The sequence below is a fragment of the Eutrema salsugineum genome, unplaced genomic scaffold, assembly GCF_000478725.1.
Source record: "Eutrema salsugineum unplaced genomic scaffold, Eutsalg1_0 scaffold_1, whole genome shotgun sequence".
Lineage (NCBI taxonomy): Eukaryota > Viridiplantae > Streptophyta > Magnoliopsida > Brassicales > Brassicaceae > Eutrema > Eutrema salsugineum.
Window position 1 is genome coordinate 4,557,692 of NW_006256909.1, and position 22,828 is coordinate 4,580,519.

General features: G+C 39.6%; 8 protein-coding genes and 4 non-coding genes across 12 annotated transcripts; 8 read left to right on the top strand and 4 right to left on the bottom strand.

Annotated features, from left to right (window-relative positions):
• Positions 1–584: 584 nt before the first annotated feature.
• LOC18028187 (dentin sialophosphoprotein) lies at positions 585–4,592 on the top strand. Its single transcript, XM_024149413.1, has 7 exons — positions 585–776; positions 910–1,042; positions 1,193–1,296; positions 1,374–1,545; positions 1,638–1,775; positions 1,887–2,082; positions 2,182–4,592. Exons 1-7 carry the CDS (start codon positions 736–738, stop codon positions 4,356–4,358), a joined length of 2,961 nt encoding a protein of 986 aa, XP_024005181.1. The 5' UTR covers positions 585–735; the 3' UTR covers positions 4,359–4,592.
• Positions 4,593–4,728: 136 nt separating this feature from the next.
• Positions 4,729–6,103, bottom strand: LOC18028188 (40S ribosomal protein S15a-5). The gene is made up of 3 exons (XM_006412777.2): positions 5,872–6,103; positions 5,163–5,323; positions 4,729–5,064 (listed from the first exon to the last, which is right to left on the bottom strand). Exons 1-3 carry the CDS (start codon positions 5,999–6,001, stop codon positions 4,966–4,968), a joined length of 390 nt encoding a protein of 129 aa, XP_006412840.1. The 5' UTR covers positions 6,002–6,103; the 3' UTR covers positions 4,729–4,965.
• A 172-nt stretch (positions 6,104–6,275) lies between these two features.
• Positions 6,276–8,147, top strand: LOC18028189 (F-box/LRR-repeat protein At4g29420). Its single transcript, XM_006412778.2, has 2 exons — positions 6,276–6,720; positions 7,007–8,147. The coding sequence occupies exons 1-2, from the start codon at positions 6,276–6,278 to the stop codon at positions 7,906–7,908; spliced, it is 1,347 nt and encodes a 448-aa protein (XP_006412841.1). The 3' UTR covers positions 7,909–8,147.
• A 140-nt stretch (positions 8,148–8,287) lies between these two features.
• Positions 8,288–8,359, bottom strand: TRNAP-UGG. Its single transcript has one exon. It is a non-coding gene; the product is annotated as a tRNA-Pro (tRNA).
• A 63-nt stretch (positions 8,360–8,422) lies between these two features.
• LOC18028190 (60S ribosomal protein L28-2) lies at positions 8,423–10,265 on the top strand. Its single transcript, XM_006412779.2, has 4 exons — positions 8,423–8,526; positions 8,665–8,821; positions 9,179–9,342; positions 9,945–10,265. Exons 2-4 carry the CDS (start codon positions 8,674–8,676, stop codon positions 10,062–10,064), a joined length of 432 nt encoding a protein of 143 aa, XP_006412842.1. The 5' UTR covers positions 8,423–8,526; positions 8,665–8,673; the 3' UTR covers positions 10,065–10,265.
• Positions 9,468–9,563, top strand: LOC112082586. The gene has a single exon (XR_002897251.1). It is a non-coding gene; the product is annotated as a small nucleolar RNA R24 (small nucleolar RNA).
• On the top strand, positions 9,625–9,715 carry LOC112082587. Its single transcript, XR_002897253.1, has one exon. It is a non-coding gene; the product is annotated as a small nucleolar RNA R24 (small nucleolar RNA).
• LOC112082585 lies at positions 9,765–9,861 on the top strand. Its single transcript, XR_002897250.1, has one exon. It is a non-coding gene; the product is annotated as a small nucleolar RNA R24 (small nucleolar RNA).
• A 48-nt stretch (positions 10,266–10,313) lies between the features above and the next one.
• On the bottom strand, positions 10,314–12,115 carry LOC18028191. The gene is made up of 7 exons (XM_006412781.2): positions 11,697–12,115; positions 11,460–11,545; positions 11,220–11,298; positions 11,055–11,114; positions 10,821–10,942; positions 10,649–10,720; positions 10,314–10,563 (listed from the first exon to the last, which is right to left on the bottom strand). Exons 1-7 carry the CDS (start codon positions 12,045–12,047, stop codon positions 10,461–10,463), a joined length of 873 nt encoding a protein of 290 aa, XP_006412844.1. The 5' UTR covers positions 12,048–12,115; the 3' UTR covers positions 10,314–10,460.
• Positions 12,116–12,311: 196 nt separating this feature from the next.
• LOC18028192 (60S ribosomal protein L31-1) lies at positions 12,312–13,530 on the top strand. The gene is made up of 3 exons (XM_006412782.2): positions 12,312–12,364; positions 12,499–12,610; positions 13,152–13,530. Exons 2-3 carry the CDS (start codon positions 12,531–12,533, stop codon positions 13,429–13,431), a joined length of 360 nt encoding a protein of 119 aa, XP_006412845.1. The 5' UTR covers positions 12,312–12,364; positions 12,499–12,530; the 3' UTR covers positions 13,432–13,530.
• A 412-nt stretch (positions 13,531–13,942) lies between these two features.
• On the top strand, positions 13,943–14,848 carry LOC18028193 (40S ribosomal protein S30). The gene is made up of 3 exons (XM_006412783.2): positions 13,943–14,082; positions 14,181–14,318; positions 14,623–14,848. The coding sequence occupies exons 1-3, from the start codon at positions 14,079–14,081 to the stop codon at positions 14,667–14,669; spliced, it is 189 nt and encodes a 62-aa protein (XP_006412846.1). The 5' UTR covers positions 13,943–14,078; the 3' UTR covers positions 14,670–14,848.
• A 162-nt stretch (positions 14,849–15,010) lies between these two features.
• On the bottom strand, positions 15,011–21,329 carry LOC18028194 (serine/threonine-protein kinase VPS15). Its single transcript, XM_006412784.2, has 11 exons — positions 20,939–21,329; positions 20,579–20,701; positions 20,438–20,483; positions 20,196–20,356; positions 19,919–19,998; positions 19,616–19,721; positions 19,300–19,476; positions 16,223–19,219; positions 15,762–16,003; positions 15,543–15,642; positions 15,011–15,376 (listed from the first exon to the last, which is right to left on the bottom strand). The coding sequence occupies exons 1-11, from the start codon at positions 21,209–21,211 to the stop codon at positions 15,203–15,205; spliced, it is 4,479 nt and encodes a 1,492-aa protein (XP_006412847.1). The 5' UTR covers positions 21,212–21,329; the 3' UTR covers positions 15,011–15,202.
• Between the last annotated feature and the right edge of the window lie 1,499 nt (positions 21,330–22,828).

Consider the following 22,828-nt stretch of genomic DNA (forward strand, 5'->3'; position numbering starts at 1 on the left):
ATGCATTGCCACTTTTTTTAGGTCAACAAATACAGGAACACAGACACATTTCTAAAATTGAGTTATTTCATAGACCAAACTGGCTGACAAGAAAGAAAAAAGGGATCAAAATTGAATAATTTGTTCGAATGATCATTTATTAAAAATAAGACAATATTTGACACAATATTAAAAAAATTATGTATTTATTAATATTTGTACCCAAATCTAAATATAACACAAAAATATTTGTAAAGTAATATTAGTTTTTTGAAGATATTGGATATCAGAGGAATTTAATCTATAAAGATCTGATTATGATCTCTATATCTTTCATTGAAAAAGTTGTAATATATTTTTAGCATATAGAAATATAATGTTTTATAAAGTCATGATTTTTAGTGGACTGTGTCCTGATGTTGGAAAAAAATATAATAATTAGATATCCTTACAAAATAAAAAATACATTACGTGTCTTTAACTCGTTTTTTTATTAACGCGTCTATAATCTTCAACACTATTTAACCATATCCCAGAAAGTTAATTTCCTTTTTCTTCTTCTAATTAATTTCATCTTCTCCCTCTTGTCTAAATTTGATACTTTTCTTCTTCGGTGAAGGTCATTTTCCTAAGATCACAAATTTTCTTCTGATCTCCAACACAAAACCTTAAATCTCTTTTCTTTTCTTCAGATTCAATTGTGTACTCGGACACTCCAGGCTTCATTTCTGTTCGTTGGTCTTTTCAAGTTTCTCCATGAAGAAGGTGCTTCATCGAAGTTTTAAGCCTGCGAAATGGTAATCGTCATTTTCCTCTGCTCTTCTCTTGCGATTTTGTTCTTATTACTGGAAGACTAATACATTTACCAAATGATTGCATTTTTCGTTTGTAATGTTTCCTGATTTTTTTTTCTTCTTCTTTCCAATAAAGCAAAATTGCTTTACAAATGGCGACTTCGCGCCTGAAAATACTGAAGAACAAAAAGGATACACAGATTAAGCAATTGAGGAGAGAACTGGCTCAATTGCTCGAGTCTGGGCAGATTCAGAGTGCAACAATTCGGGTAAGTAACCATTTTGATTGATATTTTTTTTTGTCTGTAGAAATCTTGTATGAATTCATCATAATCTTTGGATATGGTAAAACCGATTGAAATCAGCATTTTTTGAAATAGTATTTATCAAACATATCAGTGAATCTGTGTTTCACTCAGGTGGAACATGTGGTGAGAGAAGAGAAGACAGTTGCTGCTTATGAGCTCGTTGGTATATATTGTGAACTTCTTGTTGCTCGTTTGGGTGTGATTGACTCACAGAAGTAAGTAAAATTCCAAAATTTCACACCTTTTTTTATTGTGTAATGTGTTATAATCATTGTTTGTGATCTGACTTCAGGACCTGCCCTAATGATCTCAAGGAAGCGGTTGCGAGTGTCTTGTACGCTTCCAAAAGGCTATCAGATGTCGCAGAGCTCGCTGATATCGTTAAGCATTTCTCTGCCAAGTATGGAAAAGATTTTGTCTCAGCTGCTATTGGGTTGCAACCAGATTCTGGTGTGAGTCGCTTGGTAAGTTGGCTTCATTTGTTTATCTTCCTTTCTCAGTTTCTAAAAGAGAGACATTCTTACTTATGATTATCTCTTTCTCTCTTTATGGTTAGTTGGTGGATAAATTGTCTGCTAAAACTCCTGATGGTCCAACGAAGATGAGAATTCTAATGGAGATTGCTACGGAGCATAATGTAACTTGGGAAGCAGAATCTTTGGCTGAATCAGATCCAAAGGAAACCGTATTGTTGGTCAGTAATACATCTTCTTTTTCATTACGTAGCTTCTCCTTGGTGTTAATTTCACCTGTCTCTTTCTCGAGTATCTGTTTCCTCATTAGCATTTTTGATTTCCATAAGCAGAGTGGAGTAAGTTCCTCGGTGAGTAGAATTAACTCGGCTTCTTCAAGAATCCCAAACAATCAACCTCCAGACTTTCAAGCTCCAGCTACTGTCAGTGCGTCGCAGAATTCATGTGCAAGTGATGGAAGATCACCTAGCCGTGATTTCAACACTGGGAAGACAGCTGATCACTATCATCAAGATCCGAGACCTTCTGGTTAGTTTTTCACTAATACATGTTTTCTATTTGGTCATTATTATTTGTCTGTGTTGAAGCGTTAGATAAAGACAAACTGTCTTTTGTTTTTATATACAGGAGATAGAACTGATGGCAGAGAACACAGACCTCCAAATCCAGGTTATGGGGATACATCTCCATGGGAAACGGAATTTGTTGATGCTACAACTGCTGCACGTGCGGCTGCTGAATCTGCTGAAAGAGCGAGTTTTGCTGCACGTGCAGCCGCTGAGCTTTCTAGTAAAGAAAGGATGAGGACGATGCACTACTCTACAGAGTCGCCGAACTCATCCTCTTATGATAATTTAAGAAACGAGCCCTCACATAGACACAATAGTAGCTCAAATGTGCAAAGCGGAGGTGTTGCTAAAGAAGAAAATTTAAGAAGCAGTCACATGCAAGAAGAGCATTCTAAGAACACTGTTGATGACCTACCAGACAATACTTCATGGAGGAGAGGTCATTCTCGGGATAACTCATTGGAGAAGAGGCCGAACGACTTCTATGCTAAAACAGATATAGAGAAGAAGCAGCAACCAAGTATGGATGATATAAGCCGTAGCTGTCAAGATGATGTTCAACTCAAGAAACAGTCAAGCCGGGGTTCATCGGGTTCACATACAAGCTATTTTTCCGATGATAATAACGTCGCTTCCTATATCCATGCACCGAGCATCTTGGAGGATAACCGGTTTCAGAGCACTGTTAAAGATACAGAGAGCCAGAATCACGATCATGATGTTGTTACTGCTCCGGCTTTTGATGACTATAGCTCGTATTTTGATAAACCTCAATTCGACAATGAAGATGCTTATGGCGATGAACCAGAACAAGGATTAGGATTTTCATTGCTTGGAAGCAGCAGCAAGACACCTGATCATTTGCCAACAGAGACAAATTCATGGGGCTTCAAAGGACACAAGTCTCTGGGACAACCCAGCTCATCCTCAACCTCACAGGTTCTTGAAAAAGAGAAACCAAGTTTTCCATTGTTTGATGATGGTCCTACAAGTCCTCCAGCTTCTCTGCATGAGTCTGAGCCGTCTGCAAAGTTTGACGATTATGACCGAGGTTCTGAAAGTGAAGAAGACAATCTGAGAAACAAAGGAATACATTCTGGACGTGTAGAAGAAAAGCCAAAGCTGACATCTGATAAGTCCTCAATGTCTGAAGTTCCTGATGATTTAGGACGTTACTTTTTCCCCTCAGACTCGGAAGACCAAGGAGATGATTCCAAGCCACAAGAAGAGTCCGACGCAGAAACTCCTACAGGTCTGAGATTTGGACCTCTAGCGGGTGGACTCAAGACTCCCCCGCCTCATGGAATGAGCCTGCCAAAAGACAAGATATTGTCCAAATCTGGAAAAGAGCATGTCCAAACTGAGGCTGATCCGTCAGGGTCTTCTTCTAGCAGTACCAGGAAAGATCTTTACCCTGAGAAATCAAGCAACCCAGACAAAAGACCAAGCTACATACCTCCAGATTCATCTTCTAGTGATGATGAAACAGAAATGGAACTCCCAAAGAGAGTTTATATCAGAAATCAAGATAGAATAACTGAGTCAAGAACCCGTCCCTCACATCTTCATTCGCGTGTCACCCATGATGACTCGAAGGAAGGCATCCCGATTCGGGCTTCTAGTAAAACTCAAGAGAGGAGGACCCGTAGGACCATCCCTGATTCTTCTGCCTCTTATTTCAACTCAGTGTCCAGTGACGATGAAGATGAGAAAGAAGTCCCTAGAGATGTTGTACGCACCCAAACCAAGCCTTCTATTTCCATCTCACGGAGAACAAAGGGCCAAGATAGAAGATCATCCCTGGTTAATGCGAAAACCGAAAAAGTCTCACATGATCAAGAATCTCCTCCGAAGCTAATTTCTGAGGCCAAACGACTGGCTAAGCAACAAGTGCCAGCTTCTTCAAGCTCTCTTCCAAAAACCGACAAAACTTCTCACGACCAAGAATCTCCTCCAAAGGCCAAGCCGCTGGCTAAGCAACAAGGTTCAGCTTCAACTTCAAGCTCACTTCCAAAAACCAAAGTCTCTCGCTATCAAGAATCACCTCCAAAGCAAAGACCAGAGGCTAAGTCACTGGCTAAACAAGAAGGGTCAGCTTCATCTTCAAGTTCTCTTCCCAAAATTGTGACATCACCAGACCCGGAAACTCCGGCGAAGGAGAAAGCTAGCCATGTTCATCCCAAGCTCCCAGATTATGATGATATATTTGCTAAACTCGGGGCTCTTCGTCGGTGAACTTCTTGCTCATCCTCCCGTCTGTTGCTATAGCTATACATTTATTTATATTCATTGTTTGTTTACTCTCATTATTTGGATTGATTATTTGCGTGCCCGGAGGATTATTTTTTGCGGCGATGTACTTCATTTGTTATGTACTTCATTTGTATGTGTCTATTTCGTATCATGTACAAACAGATGGTTTTATATTTTACGTTTCTTGTAGTGGTGACTTCAATATTGACAATGAAAATCGAGTATATGATTAACAAATTCAGAATTGTATCTTGATTACTGGATTTTCTTTACTGGTTTGGTGGACGAACAGGGATGTCATATTACATTGATAGTAAGGAGAACTGTTAGCCACACAGCTACACACAAGTGGTAAAAACCAAATGACCTTGAACATCATCAAACAAAAAATTGTTTGAAATGCTGTCTTTATAAGATCTTTGAATTCAATTGAACAAAGAAATTTGTTGTCTAATTGCCAATTTGTTCAAAGAAAGTGCAAGATACAAAACAAAGAACAACAGGAAAAACATGTTCTAAGGATCGATATTCCAAAATCTGTTAAATTCTTCGACACTAGAGCCTCTTGACATGTGCTAGATTAAGCTCTTCAATAAAAGAAACCAAGAACCTGACCACCCACATTCCGTTTAATTGCTTCTTCATGGTCCAAAATCCCATCCGGAGTTGTGATTACAACATAACCCCACTACATGGAGCAAATCAACAAGGTTAAACTGTTGAAGTAATGACATTTTTAGCTGCTTGTCTGGACAGAAAAAGAGAAAAGACTAGCTGAGGACAAACCTGACGTGTTGGAAGTGTGCGTTCTGTGTATTTCTCAAGCTCTTTTGCCCTAACGTCTTGCCTATAGGTAAGAGCTTTGCAGTCATTAACCCTTCCTTGCAGATCAACTGTTATTCTACCAACTCTATGTGGATCATAGACTTGAAAGTTCTTGATATAACCTACATCAACATAGCATTTTGACAACCAAACACTTATACAACTATAACCATATGAAATCGCTATCTTAAAAACGTGAGCCATAAACAATTCATCTATCAAAAAAACATCCCCAAAATAAGATAAGGTATAAACATAAGCGCATATTTGACAAAAAAAAAAACAAGAAAAACATAAGCGCATCAAAGCAATTATGATCACTATTAGCATCATTCAATTAGTTCACAGAGGCAAATGAAGGAAGCGCATGAAGAGTGGATTCATCATATAAACCACGAAGGCAAGAATATAAGTAAACTTGATCCAAAAAGACAGAGTATAAGAAATGCCCTTCCTCAATATATGTTATAGTCGACATGTATATATAAATTTAACAGTCGCACTTACTAAATTGCAGCTTCTAAAATAAAGCTAAATCTAAATCACAGAACTAGATACTTCACACTACAAATGTCACCGGTGAACGGACGAAATGGAAAACGTAATCTTGTGTCGATAAATTAACGAACTTCCGATTGAGAAAAAAATGGAAAATGGGTAAAAATTTCACCTTTTTCCTTCATGATTCTGAGGAACGAAGACATGACGGTGGAGATTGGCTTGAGCTCCACCGACGCTTTCCCTCGTCTCTCGGCATTCACGATCGTCCTCAACGCATCGTTTAAAATCCTCCTCCCCATTTCTCTCTCTCTCCGGTCGAAAATCCGACGCTACGCAAATCGGAGAATCTAAAACCCCAATTACAGTCCGAAAAACAACTCAATTAAGGGTTTTCTCCCTTCAGAATTCAACGTGTGGCACTCTCGTTATTCTCAAACATGTATAGGGGTAGTATAGACTTTAGACTTAAACACGCGCGGGCTCTATCCGCACGTACGTACTTGTCATCTTGAATTATAAATAGCTCTCTCGAGTCATCTCTCCTTCCTCATCTCTCAATTGCCAAATTTCACCATGGACGAGTTACCTCCAGAGCTTTTGGTGAAAATCCTGAATCGACTTAACGATTCCGAAGACCTAGCTCGATGTCGAGTCGCTTCCAAGAGATTGAACTCGCTTTGGAGGGAGGTTCGAGCCGTGAGTCTCATCTGCACATTGTCCCGGTACTCGAAATCGCGGTCGATCGCCGTCACACCGTTCAAGACGGTCTTCAAGAGCTTGATCGAAGATTCTCGTAACATTAGCTCCGTCTCAGTCGCGGTCGATAAGGCGCTTAGCGGGATAACGTTTGATGACTTGATTGAAGAAGACTCCGACGAATTGTACCTGACCGATGTCGAATTCGTGCGAGAGTGGTTGCCTAGGGTCCGTGATAACCTGGAGATCTTGTCAATTTCAGATTTCTGGATTCAGTCTTGCTGGAGAAAGTCGGATGTTTTGGCGCTCATTTCTTTAAACTGTAAGTTTTGATTAGAAAAAAAACTTCAAATCAGTCTTTGGCCCTGCATCATCGTTTCCTGCAATTCCGGATTCGTTTGCAGTAACTTAAGTTTGAGAAGTAGTTGAAGTAATCGTAATAGCTCAAATTCCTTGATTCATTTTGGGAATTGAGTAATCGCAGATGTGTTGAATGTTATCATTTGTGCTTGAGCTTTTCAGGAAAGTTTATGTGTTTCTGAAGTAGGTACAGGAAACAATTAGGGATCATTGTAACTAATATTAAGTATAGATTTCTATCTTTTCAGGTAGTAAGTTAGTCAAACTAGAGGTGAAGAATGCTTGGCTCTCAGTTGTTGGTCTGACCCTGATGCCTAATCTCAGACATTTGACACTTGAATTTATCAGACTCGATGATGAGAATCTAGACAAGGTCAATGATTGTTTCCCTTTTCTTAAAGTGCTGAATTTGATTGGCGTTGGAGGACTTAAGGAACCGAGGATCCGTTTTCTGCACCTAAAGAGTTGCCATTGGACAGTGTCGAATGCTCCACTTTCCTTGGCTATTGTGGCTCCGAACCTCCTTGAACTCAAGCTAAAATGCAACAAACCCAAATCTATTCTCCTCGAAACACCCAAGTTGGTGAAACTCCATCTTTCTGTAGAGGACGCTGAAGGTGTTAGTATCGCAGAGCTTCAAGATCTGAATACTTTAGAGGTTATATCTCCTGACATGTACAGGCTAATCAGGAACACCCGATTTGGCAACAAGATCATAAGGCTTGCGGTGGATTCAGTCAGGTCTATAGAACAATCTGAAAGGCTAAAACTTGGACTGGGGACACTCCTTGAAGCATTCCCTGGCATCATTTCTCTGAATTTGAGTCCTGTGACATGGTCAAACATCGAAACCCATTTCCAAAGCGAAGGTCTAGTACATATGAAGGGAACAGATAGCTTGAAGCAAATAACAGCGCGTGTTCAGACGCCAAGTCATGCCGATGTTCATCAAACAGTTTCTTTCATCAGGTCTATACTCGATAACTGCAGAGGTGTGACAGACATGAGACTGATGATTCATCAGGACACAGATTTTAGAGTAAGAACCTATTTGATCTCGGCGTGCACGATGAGTAACCCGAGAGTGAGATGGAAATGGGGAGTGTGGGCTGAAGGAGGTGAAGATATGTGGGCTTCTATTGGCGCCTAAGGCATAACGCTCAAGTCTGAAACTTGAATTCTTCTGTATATATATACTTGTGATGATGATGGATGATGATGGTAACCAAGAATTCGATTTGATGCGTTGGAATGTTTCCATATGTTGTGCTGAAACTTGTCAGGCTTTAAAAAGCATTCTTAGAGAGTTTGTATACTAATGTAGACAGTTAGTCACCATGTAATATCATAGCTTCACCGTATAAAACAGGTTTATGATTGATCAGCTAAAGAGAGTTTTTGTTTGTTTGTAATTTTCATTTTATCCAGTTTATTGTTGAGGTTAAATCTAAGGGACGCAAAATCTAAGGTTGGTTAGACAACAAATTAGCGAGGGAAAAAAGTTATTTGTAAAAATAAAAAATTAAAAAGGGGCGTTCCGAGAATCGAACTCGGGACCTCTCGCACCCAAAGCGAGAATCATACCACTAGACCAAACGCCCTATTGATATTATGTTTCATTTATATTTATATCACTTACTGATAATTGCTTCAGAACTAAACTAGGGTTTTGCGGAGACTGTATATATTAACTCATCGTCATAACCTAATTCCGGCACGAGTCTCTTTCTCTACTCTATCCCGCCGTTGTCTGACTTCGGATTATAAGGTGAGCTTGCATCGTCTTGGATCGTCTTCTGACATAGATGTCATCGTTCTCAGTTCTTCATTCGTCCCTCTAGCTCTTGTTGGATTGGTTCATAATTGTTTTGTTAAGTTGTATTTTATTTTTGGAAAATTGGTGTAGGAGGTCAAAATGACAACAGTTCCAGGACAGCTGGTCTGGGAGATCGTCAAGAGAAACAACTGTTTCTTGGTCAAACAGTTCGGTAGAGGTAACGCTAAGGTTCAGTTCAGCAAGGAGAGCAACAACCTCTGCAACCTCAACTCATACAAGCACTCTGGTAAACCACTGCTGTCGAGTTCACTACCTAAATCTAAAAACTTTTGCTGAATATTGTTATTCTGTGAGATAGAATGTTGCTTATGAACACAAGTCACTGCACATCGTATCTATCGAAATGTAGTTGAAAGAATTAATAGCTTCTTATGTTAGGTTGCAATCCATGTTTTTGCCCTCTTCTGCGTATTTCTGTTGGTTTCTCGGAATGTTATTGAAATTATCTTCTTTAGGTGGTCTAAACTCTTAAGTTTGGATCTTTTGGCTATAAATTTGGTTGGTTTCTTGCTATTGGGTGCATAGATTTGTCTTGGCATCTGACAATGTGATTAAAGTTTGGATATTTTTGCTGTGATTTCAGGTTTGGCAAACAAAAAGACCGTGACCATTCAGCCAGCTGACAAGGATCAAGGTGTGGTACTTGGAACCACCAAGACTAAGAAGCAAAACAAGCCGAAGCTCTCTGTTAACAAGTCTGTCCTTAAGAAGGAGTTCCCGAGGATGACTAAAGCTGTTGTCAACCAGGTATAACTCATCTTGTTAAGATTGTCGTTCGTTTGATGTTTGATGTTTGAAGAGATCTTCATTTTAGAGCGCTTATACATGTTCTTATGAATCGATATTTTAGGTTGCATTATAGTTTGGTTTTATGGGCTGTGATGAGAAAGCTAACACGTAAGAAGAGAACTCCTTTGTGGGGTACCTCTTCTATGAAATATAATTGTTACGCTTGGCTTCTGAGCTAAACTCTTAGCATTTAAATTTAAATCATACCGATTGCGACTGCCCTTTTTGTTGTCAAGTCTGAAACCTGTGATGAGAAAGCTAACATATAAGGAGAGCTTCTTTGTGAAGTTCTTCAATGAAATATACTTGTTACGCTTGGCTTCTGAGAAAATATAGCATGAATCCTATTGAGAATATATATTTACTTTCTTTTGCAATACTTATCAGTGATGAGAAAGCTAACACGTAAGAAGGAAGACTCCTTTGTGGGGTCTTTCTTCAATGAAATACTCTTGTTACGCTTGGCTTCTGAGATATATTCTTTCGTTCAGCATTTCATATCTGATTCTTTCGTGCCTTTGTCTATCAATATTAATCCACTTACTGTCTGATCTTATCAGGTTGTGGACAACTACTACAGACCTGATTTGAAGAAGGCAGCACTTGCAAGGCTCAGCGTGATCAGCAAAGGCCTTAGAGTCGCCAAGTCTGGTCCCAAGAGGAGAAACAGACAGGCTTGAAGAGTCCACCACTGAATGAATATTTTTACTTCTAAAAAAGCGTGTTTTAAGCCATTTGGAGTTTCAGACAATGCTTGTAGGTTAAAGATTTTTCCTGAACAGCTGAATGTTTTGCTCGAGTCACCTCATTTGTCATCCCTTATTCACAAAATGATATTAAAAAGTATTTTTAATAATGATTATGCTTTTCCTAGTACTAAATTACCATTGGCTGCTCTCAATACATGCAAGTACCTCTTGTTTCCATCTGATCGTAAAATTGTGATTCCAATTTGTCGATAGTGATAACAAATCATACATCAAGCCATAAAGAACATGTAATCTAAAGGTTTATTTCTGTATAAATCGAAGTAGAAAGTTTTGTCTTGTGGCTTTTGATACAAACTCAAGAACATGTTAAATCTTGTGCACTCTAAAACCAGATTCCTCGGACGTCATATTCTCCTTCCAGCTCTCAAACTCAGATCCACCAAACACGACTTTCTTTATCCCGACATAACTGGACACAAACAAAACATCCGACGTTAGAACTTCTACACATTTGAACAATGTCCAACGTTCGAGAGAGAGAGAACTCGACTCACTCTGAACTGATTTGTGTCAGTGCGTTTATCAGTACATCGAGAATCAACGGCTCTGAGGTCCCAATATCGAGCCTGTCAAAACCATCATTCACGTTAGAGAAGCAAATCTGCAAAAGCCACTAAATGTTGCCAACTTGAGAAAATTTTGTTTTAGGGTAATAGGAATTATCACCATATGCGAGCCACATTGTCTTGGACCTCAAGATCCCCGATGTTATAAAATGTTGTAGGCTCGATATTAGCTCCAAGGATAGCATCATAGTTTGGCCTCTTATCCACTGGCGCTTGTGATAACTGCACCATATTGAGTAAAGAGATAGCAGTTTAATGCTTGTATCGTGCTTTAACCCAAAAAAATGAAAAACTGACTATATAAATGCTTCTTTACTTTCTCACGCTGACTTACTTGCATATTCATGGAATTGTATCCACCAAGACGTCCAAGAATATGCCATGAACGGATTGTCTGCAAGATTTAGCCATAAAAACAAAGCAGCAAGTGATTTGTTTGGTTTTTTCCTATCTTCACAGGATAGTATAGGAATGCTAAGGTTGAGTTTAAGGGGCTCACATCAGAAATCAAGGCTATGTCTTTGTCCAACGGTGCGTTGTAAAACTCCAACCACATGTACGAATTTGAATACTCAAATCTAACAAAGCAACAAAACCGAGAAAAGTTAAAAGACAACAATAGAACATAAGAAACAATGAAAATCAAAATCACTCTATAGATGATTATCAACAACTACTGATCTATCAGAGAAATGTGCAAAAACCAACCAAAGAATCACATATAATCTGAGTTACTCACTTGTTGAATGTAACCTGCATCGAAGTGGCTGAACCAGTCTTAGTGTGCAGAATTCTGTTTCTCTTCTTCCTCAATCTCTCTTCCATCTACCAAAAAAATGAAAACAGTAAAACAATCAAAATCGACCCAATAATCGAAGGCTCAGCTCAAACTCTAGCAAAGTTCATCAATTCATCAGCTAAACAAGCTTCTCGTATGAAATTGTAAGACCCAAAGATGAGAGATATAAACTTTTACCTTCTTCTGAGCTTTCTCTGGGTTATCTAAACAATCTCCCAAAATATCAGCGAACTCAGGGTCCTTGTCGTAATTTATATCCTCCTTTTTCCCTCCGTAATCGCCTCTCTTCCTCGACGTGAACTCATCTTCCTCCTCTTCATCTTCTTCTTCAAATTCTTCCATTTCTCGACCCACACCATTTACTCGCAGTTTCCCACTCTTACTAGACCACTTCCCAGGTACCTCTTGGATCTTCGGTACCCGATTCGTCACCCGAAACGGCGCCAAATTGTAGAAGGGTAGACTCGAGTGGTTGTTTTTCGCCGTAGAAGGCTGAAGAAGGTGAAGAAAACATTGAAACTTGAGCATTTCTTCTTGTCTTCTTCCTTTTTCACTGAGTCTCTGAGCCTGCAACTAGTTTAGAGCTAAATAGCGGGTTTTGGTTGGGTTTTTGGAAGAGATGATGTGAGTGTAAGGGTTTATCGTAGCTTACAGTGAACGCGAGCGTACACGAATATCAAGTTGACGTGGCTAAATCGGGTCACCTTTTCTGGATATTTACTCGAAGCCCATTGGGCCTGGTATCAATCAATTTAGGGCTTTCTAGGTAGGTTTATTTTCCTTCTTCTCCTCATCTCTCTCTCTGTTTTTCACAGTCTCATCTCCGTTCCTACACGCCGCGAAAGGTAGTTGTTTATGTTTCCTCCATCGTCTGATATTGATCGTCGATTCGAAATGTTAAGCGAAATTGATGTGGATGTTTCTTATGGATATGAAATGTGTGGGGGTTGATTTATCTGCGACTTTTACGAATTTGCAGGCTTTAGCTGATAGTGAGAGGGAGAGAGGGAAATGGAGAAAGCTAAGGGGAGAAAGGAGGAGGTTGTCACCAGGGAGTACACTATCAATCTCCACAGGCGTCTCCATAGCTGGTAAAAGAAACTTCAATATCATTATTTTTTAGATGCTAAAGTTATGTTTTTGCTCTGTGTCGTCTGTGTTTGTCAGTGAAATCATGAGTTTACATTCATCATTTTTGATTAAATTGCTTCTTAGAAACTGTGGTTTAGGGATTTCTAGAATATATACAGATGGTGATAGCTTTGAAAATTAATTTCTTGAATTAGAGTTGTCCAGATCATATAAGAGATACATGAAGAATCAACGCAATCACTGTTTGCTTACAAAGTTCTGCGTTTGTTGTAAGATATACATTTGATTGTTTACGTAGAACTTTATGCCTGCATATTCTGAATTGAACGGATTTTGTAATAACTATGAATACATATATCCTTGTTACCACTGTTCATCATTCATCTCTGTTACTAAAATGAATGAGTTGTAGGGTTTCTTCCACTCTAAGTTATGGTTTGTTTGCTTCTTCTGTTGATTTTCTATTCAGTAGAAACATCTTGAATCGTCTGATTAGTCTTGCGGTTTGGCAAATATGTGGTGTCTTTGATAAATGGACAGCACTTTCAAGAAGAAGGCACCAAATGCCATAAAGGAGATCAGGAAGTTCTCAGAGAAAGCAATGGGAACAAAAGACGTAAGAGTTGATGTGAAGCTCAACAAGCAGATATGGAGCAGAGGAATCCGAGGTCCGCCGAGGAGAATCAGAGTGCGCGTTGCCCGGAAGAGGAACGATGGTGAAGATGCAAAGGAAGAGTTTTACTCACTCGTCACTGTGGCTGAGATTCCAGCAGAAGGTTTGTCTGGTTTGGGAACCAGAGTCATCGAGGAAGACGAGTGATTTGCTTATCCCACTATTGCACCTTTTGTTTCATCCAAAAGACAGACAAAGATTTTATTTCATTAATGGTGAAGTTTTATATATAGTCGTTTCGTGATCTATTTATTTTGATCATAGCTTGGCGATTTTTGTTTTGTTTAGGAAAAAATGCCTTTAAAGTATACAAATGCAATCTATAAATACAAGTCCCTGAATTACCAAATGTACATGATAAAAGTGAATAACTTCGTGATAAGATTATCTATTTGATAGATCATATAACTATTCAATCTTGTTTCTGTTTGGTTTTAGTTTTAGATTTGCTAAATTTGTTAAATACAAAACCCAATGTTGAACTGCAAAACTTGAGAAACTACACAAATTTGGACTGCTCTATTAGAAAGATTGATTCGAATTATATGTGAAAAAACTGGAAATATGGAAAAAAAAAAAAAAAAATGGCGGGGATTCTAACTGAATAGCAGGCCCATTAAGAGATCACCAATGGACCTTATCCATGCAAACTTGTATCGTCCTCATCACTTAAAAACCCATTCACATTCACAAGAGAAAACCCTAGCTACTCAAGAAGACCTTACAACGTCGTCGCACATTAGCCGGAGGGAGCGCCGATCCCGTCGTCAGAAGAATCCTTCTAGTAAACAGCTATGGGTAATTCTCTTTAGAAGTTGTCTTTCTGATTTTCGCCTGCTATATAAATGTTGATGGTTCTGATGCATTTTGTATCTGATTTGTTGGAAATGGTTTAGGGAAGGTTCACGGTTCATTGGCTCGTGCCGGTAAGGTGAGAGGACAGACACCTAAAGTGGCTAAGCAGGACAAGAAGAAGAAGCCACGTGGCCGTGCCCACAAACGGATGCAACACAACCGTCGTTTCGTCACCGCCGGTAAAATGATCTGTTTCTTCTCTTTTCCCTTTTTTTAAAAATCCAAAATTTCTTGGGATATAAGCTAGTTGGCCTAGTGTATTGGTACTTATCACTTAAATAGATAGTCTATTAGCCACTGTCAGTAAATGATGCTCGTGAGATTCTCTTTTGATCATGAAAGACTTCTGAATTTGATTCCTCCATTTTTGCATTTGAATGTCATCATCACCTTTTCTTGTCATTTCCTTGTGGAAATGTTTGAACTTGTATATCACTAGCAGACTGGTTCTATAGTAATTTTTTTCTTATTTCTTCTTTTCAGTTGTTGGATTTGGCAAGAAGAGAGGACCCAACTCATCTGAGAAGTAGATGATGATCATGATCACTCTGTGGGGTTGTTGAAGTTTTTTTGCCCTTTTATGGCATTCTCGTTTTTGGTTTTTTGCTGATTCCGACTTCTGCAAGATCCGTTTTGTTATATCTTTATAGACAATGTAATTTTCTCAATCAAATTGGCCATCGATGCTTCAGACGTAATTTTGCGACCTCATAGCATTCTATATCCACTGATGTGCCCATGCCAAATACATATTCTGTGTTAGAAATGTAATGTAAACTTGCAAACTAATATCTAACAAGGATGAAGTTACAGGTGATTCCGTAATTTCACCTGATAGTAGAGAGGATTAAAAAAAATGATGAAACTGTCTATATTTTGTGTTAGAAGTATTTTAGAAAGAACATGAAAAGATTCACTACATTGCAAAAATCTGTACAAAAGATAACTTACAGAATGTAAAGATACAAGGCTAAAAAAATTTCTTTTAGCATTTGATGTTACAATGAAAAGGTAGAAACAAGAAACACTATAACACTGTACACAAAAGACCGTCACTGTTTTTTTACTTCCAGACCTTGATGGCTCCATCTCTGCTGCTTGATATCAAAAGTCTCTGGTTCAGTTTCACCGATGCCAGAGACTGAACTGAGTCTCGGTGACAACCCGCAGTGTCTGTCGCAGCTGCTGCAAGTACCGCCTTTGCTGTTAGGTTTGCCAGAGGCCGTCTCTTTGTCTCCTAACAAAGAGACATACACAATTTAAAGATTAAGTTTGTTAAAAGCTTATCTACACTTGGTGACCTGAAACTACAAGACTATTGTGATATGCTTATCTACAGTTAGTGACCTGAAACTGCAAGATTATTGTGGTATACGAAGAAAAAATATAGTTAGTGAACATACCTGAACGAATTTCACGCCGGAGTTGGATTTGAGTTCGTAGAAATCATCGTTTCCGACTCCTTTCAAACTCGGACCGCATATACAGTAACTTCTCTCAGGGCTGTTTTGATCCAAACGCAGAAAACAAGAGTTGCGTCAGTTTTTGTATATTATTGTGCACAAGAGGTGTGACAAAACGTTTGATTGTAAAAACACAAGTTGAAGTTTTAAATGTAGGACCTGGAGTAATCCCAACGCCGGATCTTCAAGTCAGTACCACCTGTTAGCAAGTCGCCACCGGGTAAAGGAAGCAAAGAGCGTATCCCAGGAAGACGAGGAGGAGGCTCGTTCAACTCTTTGATTCTGTACTTGGAGCTCGTATTCTGGCGAAGATTCGGCTTGGAATTTACATTATTGCTTGGTAACTTCCATTGAAACTCGGAAACATTCGTCTCATTTTCATAGTTGGCTACTCTCAACACCTACAGAATCAGCACATTTACAAGACCAATTCAGTGATATGGTTTAACCTATCAAAACTAACTCCAGTCACTATTAAACTATCAACATATGTTTTGTTCTCTCCTGGTTCATAGTTTCTATTCAAACTTGCAAGACCCCAATAGAAAAAGCATAGACCATAAGTAGAGTAGGTTCAATAGCCAAAGTCAAGGTGCAATAAAATGGTAAAACAACATTACCTGCTGACAGCTACCTGTCTCTGCATTCCAGAGTGAAACTTCGTTGCAACCGGCAGCAACATAAATATAAGGTCTCATAGTGGTGGACACTGATACACTTGGAGGAAGAAAGCAGAGGCACATCTTCTCTATTGGGCATATAATAGGGTATTGCCATGAATTTACGGGAACACGAAATCTCGAATCCCAAAGAGTAAGCACTCCCCTTGAAGACCCAGAGATAAACCAATTCCCGCAAGGGCTTGTAACCAGAGAAGACACATATCCTTCTTCAGGGTTTGCTTTCAGTGTCCATGCATCTAAATCTGATCTTGTGTCCCAAAGGTGGATTCCGCAGTTTTGGGTACTGTACATTACCATCGGACCAGAAAGGCTATCAGCAGTATAATTCAAGAGAGAAACTAGAGCGCCTTCTTTAACATCCTTCTTTTTAATATCAACAATGCCTGAGTACTTCTCCACTACGTTCCCCAAGCCTCTGGAGATGTGGTCAATGGAAAATATATGTATCACACCATCAGAGGCTCCAACTACAACTTGTGTTGAATTCCGAAGCATTGTTGTGCACATCCCTCTGCTTCCCTCGAGATGATATGTTAGCCTTGACCTAAACGAGATGTCCTTTTCCAGTTTTCTAGAGTCCCACACCTTCACTGTGGAATCATCTGATGCACTAACAAAAAAACTATGATCGCTTGAAGTGGCAATGTCGTTGACAGCAGAGCGATGCTCCTGTAGATGAGCAACTAATACTCCACGAGGCTTCCAACCTGAATCCGGAACCGATGTCCTTGACAGAGATGGTTCTCCTACAAGATCTGATGTTGAAGAGGCATCTTCTGAAGTTACAGAAGCACTTTTTGAAGAGCTTGATACACCAAGGTCTTGAAATTTACTGATGGCTGAGGACATTTGATCATTTTCTCTGTTTTCTGGCTCATGTACCACTCTGTAAAATTGTTTAGGATTGATACCAGCATGGAATGACCCAGAAACCAGCTTAGGCACTGGGACCGAACTAGCCAAGTTAAATGACTTGCTCATCGAATCCATCCATGGCACTGATAACGAACCCATTCCGAGAGAGTTTATCTGCAATGAAGACTCAGAAGCCACAGGAGGATTTGTAGCTGCTCGTTTGTCCATGCTAAATGAATAGAGAGGTATGCCCTCTGGTTCGGTTAAGCTATTTATACCAGATATATATGGTGCCATAAACCCAGAGAACTGTAACTTCTCTGGATACAAGGTATCACGTAGGCCAACTGTGTTAGAAGCACTGAGTCTTGGGTTTTTCGGGATTCTCAGTTTAGCATCTTTTTCTGCAAGCTTTCCTTGAACTTCTTGTTGCGATGCATTCTTAATCTGATTTGGTCTTTCCACACTTTTCTTTTTTTCGTCCCCGCCTTCTACTGAGTTCAAGTTGCCAGTATCCTTGTTAAAAAAATCAACAGTTTCCCAATCTTTGGACTGAGGTGAAGAACTGTACCACATCTTTCGCTGTCTCGCCGCGATTTCTGGTTTCCTGGCACTTTCAAAGATACGGTAAACTACCTCCCTCGCGACAGGGGGCTTTAGACATGAAAGTAGACCTTCCTCAGAAGCAATTGACGCAGGCAGTCTACTGAGAAAGGGGCGTATTACTGGGGCAATAAAAGCATAAGAGTCGACTGCACCTAAGCATTCACTACACGCAGCAATGAAAGTGACAACTGCCCTCCTTACCCATTGAGATGGATAGCACAGCAAAGGATAAACACACTCTAACATTTGGAGGAGAGCTCTCTTCCGCAAGAAACTACTCTTGCATAATGTGGATAAGCAATCCAATGCATTGACAATTACAGCCTCTGTCTGATCACTTAAAGCTTGATCAATATAAGGCAAGAGATACTCCTCCACACTTCTCTGACCGACAAAAAAGCATACATAAACAATTTTCTCAAAGAATACAGTTCTTAGCTGTTCATCTCTGTCATTTAGAAAGGCAGGGAGGATCGGTAGTAGAAAGTCATTACTCTGCCTTTGACCAAAGAAAAAGCAGAGCTCCCCTATGTCCTGAAGGAGTGCTCTTCTAACATTCGGAGTTTGTTTTGGACCCATAACAAGCTCTTGAACAACTTCAGCTATAGTTTTTCTAAGCTGTGCAAGCTGTGCATCGCCATTTGCCTTTTGCAACTGACTGGGGGTCTCGCTAGCAGATGTAGTGGAGATCTGCTGCGAATTTAATTCATTAAGAACCCCTACATCGCTCAGCTGGAACGACTGTATCAAGAATCCATAAGCAGTAAGAGCAAGTTTTGCAATATTGCTGGCATAACATATCCTCACACTCTCTTCTGGATCATCAGGAAGCATGGAGAGCATCGGAAATATATACTCTGGGAAAATCTTGGCATCACTGGGAGGAAAATCTCGGACAAGCGGCAGAATGTCACACAAAGTTTCCATGGCAGCGCACCGCACAATTGCTGTTGTATCAGAAAGCAGGGAAACCACGTATGGAAGTACACGTTGCAAGCGATCTTCATCATCAATATACAAAGAGCAAGACCTCAATAGAAGTATAGCTTCCCTCCTCAAATGAGGCAACTTGATATTGCGGATACAAGAACAGAGCATAGATGCGATTAGAACCATTCCCTCACATCTCATGTTAACCTCTACCGGTAGAAAAGGCGTGCCATAAGTGTCAGAACGGCTATCATAGAGAGACAATAGTGTACCCAAATCGTCCATTGTTATCTTTTTCAAGAAAGGATGGCGATTTTTCTTGACTGCATCGGAAATTGAGTAAAGGATCTCCTCCTTGGAGTTTACAGTATCCCTTATCAAGTCCTTTGATGTGTTCAATTTGTGATTTGCGAAAGTTTCATGTACCTTGGTTGCGTTCACTTGATTTGAAGATACAGGAGGATCAATGCCGATATCATCACCTGGTTTATTTTCCATCATCTTTTTAAGTATCTCTTGAAATATACCCTGGCACGTTGCTACCTAAACACAATGAAGCAAAAAGATATGAAGCATGTTTATGCAGAATGTAGAAAGACTTTACAGAAACTTATGATGATTACCCTCATATCTGAAGGAAGTGGATTCCAACAACAGTATAAAGTGTGCAGAAATGGTGAGAAGTAGTTTGGGAAAACAACTCCGACATAATTTTGCAGGTAATTTTCAGCAGATAGGCGAGCTTCAGGTTCTAACTGAATCATATGAAGAATCATCTTGCGAATACCCGGGTCAGGAATCTGAATCCAATAAAAAGAGAAAGACCATTATAGATGAGTAGAATCAGCGTGAAAAGGTCGTAAGAAAGAAAAAAATATGGAGACGCCAAGATATTCTCATAAAGAGAAAATGAAAAAAGGAAGATGCAAAAGGAGATACCTTTTCAAGGTGTTGGCTAGGATCATGTTGACCTCTACGATAAGCGAGCAGTTGAGCCAGTTCAAATAGTGGCTGACCCTCAAGAAAAAGCTCTGCTATCACACACCTGAAGCATTAATATGAAACTATTACAATATGTTATCAACTCAAATTTAAATGAGCTACTGTTTAAGGTAAGAAAATGTTGTTCCATCTTGAAAAAGTATGTGTGCTTGAAACCAATAGGATCCTCTTTATCTTGATATACTAATAAAATGGTTGAACAGATCAAGTGATATAAAAATAGATTGTATATAATCTCACCCGACAGCAAATATATCCATGGATGGCTTTAATGGAGCATCTTGTGCTACTTGGGTCTCACCTCCATGCTCATAGAATCTCTGTAATTAAGCAATAATCTGTTTAAACGTGAACAACCAAACAAACAAACAAAAAACACAGAAACATGACCAACAAGAAAGGGGGAGAGAAATAAGTATGCAGTGATAACATTCTCAGCAGAGGTGCAGTAGAAAAATTTGACAGATCTACACAGATCAAATAAAAGGAATAAATTTTGATAATGGTTCTGTAATACCTCTGGAGCCAGATAACAAAGTCTTTGTCCCCTTGTGTCATAAAAGAAGGAGAAGTCTGAAGGATCATCATAAGGAATGTATGTTGGTTTGAAGGATGCAAAATCAGCAAGGTAAAGCCAGTTCCAGGAAGTGACCAATACGTTCTCGCACTTGATATCACCTAAAAAGGTGCAAATTCACACGCATCACAATCTAGTGCACCATCATGAGGATCAAATGCTCTCAAACTATTAAAGCTTACCATGACATATATTCTTCTCATGACATTGTTTCACAGCAAGAAGCAACTGCAGAACAAGAAAAAAATGCTCAGAAAACAGGATGCTTCAAAAAAAAAAAAAAACTATGCCTCAAATAGAGTGGTGCAAGACCGAGAAGAAACCTGGAATGCCAACCACTTCTTCTCAACAAGACTGAGGAAAGGCCGAGTACTCAATCGATCATGCAGATTACTGAAAAAGTATTGCCTCACTAGATAAGCCGCTTTATCAGTCTCTTGCCAAAACTGCAAACATTCAAGGAAGCAAAAATAAACCACCAACTAAGCTAATAGACATCACAGAACTGTGGGTTTCAACGAACAATTTGGATCAACTAAACCAATTGCTCAAGCTTATCAAGACCCGTTCCTCTCGTAGCATTCAAAACTTCTCCCTTTCAAAGTCCCTTTTTTTGCCGCAGCCAAATTTAAGGAATCACTGACAAAAACACGAGAGCAGAAGATAGAGAAATCGAATCGAACCTGGAAAGGCCAGACGTGAGGATGTTCCAGAGACAAAAATATATCCTTGATCTTGACGAGACGACGCTCGTACTCTCTGAGATCGATTGAGTCGCCACGCTTAAAATATACCTTGACGAGCACCAATCCTTCGTCGTGCTTACAAAGGATCGACTTGAAGAATCTCCCACGACAAAGTACCTCCTTTAGGACCAGATTGTACGAGGACGGCAAGTCGTGGAGGTAATACTCCGTCGCCGAGACTTGTGTCGTCCGAGCGATTTTGTTACCCATCGATGACTAAAGGAATCAAATTGTTTTGTCTTTTTGATTGGGCAAAACAGTCAGCTGGCTTCGGACATGGAATCTGTTAATTACGGAGATACACGGAATTGTCTCCGGCGACGGAGGATGTCGGAGGAAGGAGAAGAGTAAATAAATTGTGAGTTTGGACTTCCTCAGAATATAAATTTGGATTAGTTTTTTCACCCCAACTCGACACGTTTCCTTTTTTTTTCTTGATTAGTAGTATTGCTTAACATTACATTACAGAAATATTAACATTAATTTATGTCAGAAATATTAACATTGATTGGTCAGATTTTCACTTTTTTAATTTATGTCAGAAAATTTTCAGTTATTGAAAGCAAAGTTTTCTTCTTCTATTTCAATTTATATCTTTGATTCAGACTTGAACAAGGTATTTATCGTATGTTAAAGTGTTTTTCATAAAGGAAATAAACATGGCTTGAAGGTAATGTTATGATACAAGTATTTACACAAACCTTTGTCTGTGTAGTTGGAGAAGATGTATGGACCTAAGTTAACTGACTACACTTTACATTAGTTCGTAAGAAGAAAAACAGAGCAAGAGAGGAAAAAGAAAATAGAACAAGGAAAATGTTGATGCACTCACCATACCTCTAAAGACACGCACAATCTTGCAAGAAAATCATATATACAGGTCAAGTTTATGAGAATCTCACTTCACTTAAAAGTAAAAACAAAAACAAAACTATTCCAAGCGACAGTAAAAGATCTAATCTTAAAAAACACAATCGTTGCATCTCTCTCTCCCTCTCAAAACCCTAGCCGCACATAAAAATCTTTTTGCTGCCTCTCCGGTCTGGCGACTTGTTTTGCCACCGTGAGAGGGCTCTCTGTAAGTTCATTGTAGATCGAGCTTCATGATGGTAATGAGAATCAAAGTGAATCCAGGTCTCCCCTTTTCCTCTCCGGCTGTGCTGAGGCGTGGAGTAGTCGCTGCGGCGAGGCGGAGCAGTGGACGGTGCCTCTGAGACTATTCATGGTGCGCTCACTCCTACCGCTTCAGATCCGCTCGAGGACAGCGGTGACGAGATGTCGGAAGGAGAGCAATCCAGATTCGCTCGCTCCTACCGCTTCAGATCCGTTCGGGGATGGCGGTGACGAAATGTCGGAGGGAGAGCAATTGATCGATGTGTCAAAGGGTACTAGAAGCAGCTCCGTAGCGGAAATCGTTGTGGCGGCTCGGTGGGTTGCACGGCGAGTCGAGGTGAGTTCAAGGCGCTCGGTTTTCTAGCGTTTCTCTCCTTGACCGGATCGAGATCTAGGGTCAGAGTTTACCAATGGCAAATGGTTTCTCCGGCTTGCCGCTGTCGGCCTTTTGGTGAAGTTTGAGGACCGCTTCTCCAACTGTGAACCGCAGACGGCTAACCAGGGTTATCCGATTTAGTTAGGTTATTTTGCCTGGTTTTATCTTTGTAAACTATTATCAATTTCCGGTTCGGGTTGATAAATAAAATATATATTAAAAAAAAAAAAAAAAGTAAAAACAAAATTTCACTCTAATTTTGAGCTCCGTTGTAACCAAAAACGCTGCCATATATATCCTGCTGGTCGTTTAATTTAGAATTTCAGACTTATAAACAC

Bases quoted from the DNA above. Each gene is read 5' to 3' on its own strand.
- LOC18028193 (XM_006412783.2), top strand. The intron at 14,319-14,622 runs GTAAAATGATCT...TCTTCTTTTCAG, and splicing joins CCGTCGTTTCGTCACCGCCG to TTGTTGGATTTGGCAAGAAG.
- LOC18028188 (XM_006412777.2), bottom strand. From the start codon at position 6,001: ATGGGGAGGAGGATTTTAAACGATGCGTTGAGGACGATCGTGAATGCC. The intron at 5,324-5,871 runs GTGAAATTTTTA...ATGTTGATGTAG, and splicing joins CAGAATCATGAAGGAAAAAG to GTTATATCAAGAACTTTCAA. The intron at 5,065-5,162 runs GTTTGTCCTCAG...TGCTCCATGTAG, and splicing joins GCACACTTCCAACACGTCAG to TGGGGTTATGTTGTAATCAC.
- LOC18028194 (XM_006412784.2), bottom strand. From the start codon at position 21,211: ATGGGTAACAAAATCGCTCGGACGACACAAGTCTCGGCGACGGAGTAT. The intron at 19,999-20,195 runs GTATTACAGAAC...GCTTAATTACAG, and splicing joins TTTGTTATCTGGCTCCAGAG to AGATTCTATGAGCATGGAGG. The intron at 16,004-16,222 runs GTAATGTTGTTT...CTGATTCTGTAG, and splicing joins AGACAGGTAGCTGTCAGCAG to GTGTTGAGAGTAGCCAACTA.
- LOC18028190 (XM_006412779.2), top strand. From the start codon at position 8,674: ATGACAACAGTTCCAGGACAGCTGGTCTGGGAGATCGTCAAGAGAAAC. The intron at 8,822-9,178 runs GTAAACCACTGC...CTGTGATTTCAG, and splicing joins CAACTCATACAAGCACTCTG to GTTTGGCAAACAAAAAGACC. The intron at 9,343-9,944 runs GTATAACTCATC...TGATCTTATCAG, and splicing joins CTAAAGCTGTTGTCAACCAG to GTTGTGGACAACTACTACAG.
- LOC18028191 (XM_006412781.2), bottom strand. From the start codon at position 12,047: ATGCTCAAGTTTCAATGTTTTCTTCACCTTCTTCAGCCTTCTACGGCG. The intron at 11,546-11,696 runs GTAAAAGTTTAT...TTTTTTTGGTAG, and splicing joins CAGAGAAAGCTCAGAAGAAG to ATGGAAGAGAGATTGAGGAA. The intron at 10,721-10,820 runs GTGATAATTCCT...TGGTTTTGACAG, and splicing joins GACAATGTGGCTCGCATATG to GCTCGATATTGGGACCTCAG.
- LOC18028192 (XM_006412782.2), top strand. From the start codon at position 12,531: ATGGAGAAAGCTAAGGGGAGAAAGGAGGAGGTTGTCACCAGGGAGTAC. The intron at 12,611-13,151 runs GTAAAAGAAACT...ATAAATGGACAG, and splicing joins CACAGGCGTCTCCATAGCTG to CACTTTCAAGAAGAAGGCAC.
- LOC18028189 (XM_006412778.2), top strand. From the start codon at position 6,276: ATGGACGAGTTACCTCCAGAGCTTTTGGTGAAAATCCTGAATCGACTT. The intron at 6,721-7,006 runs GTAAGTTTTGAT...CTATCTTTTCAG, and splicing joins GGCGCTCATTTCTTTAAACT to GTAGTAAGTTAGTCAAACTA.
- LOC18028187 (XM_024149413.1), top strand. From the start codon at position 736: ATGAAGAAGGTGCTTCATCGAAGTTTTAAGCCTGCGAAATG. The intron at 1,546-1,637 runs GTAAGTTGGCTT...CTTTATGGTTAG, and splicing joins ATTCTGGTGTGAGTCGCTTG to TTGGTGGATAAATTGTCTGC. The intron at 1,776-1,886 runs GTCAGTAATACA...TTCCATAAGCAG, and splicing joins CAAAGGAAACCGTATTGTTG to AGTGGAGTAAGTTCCTCGGT.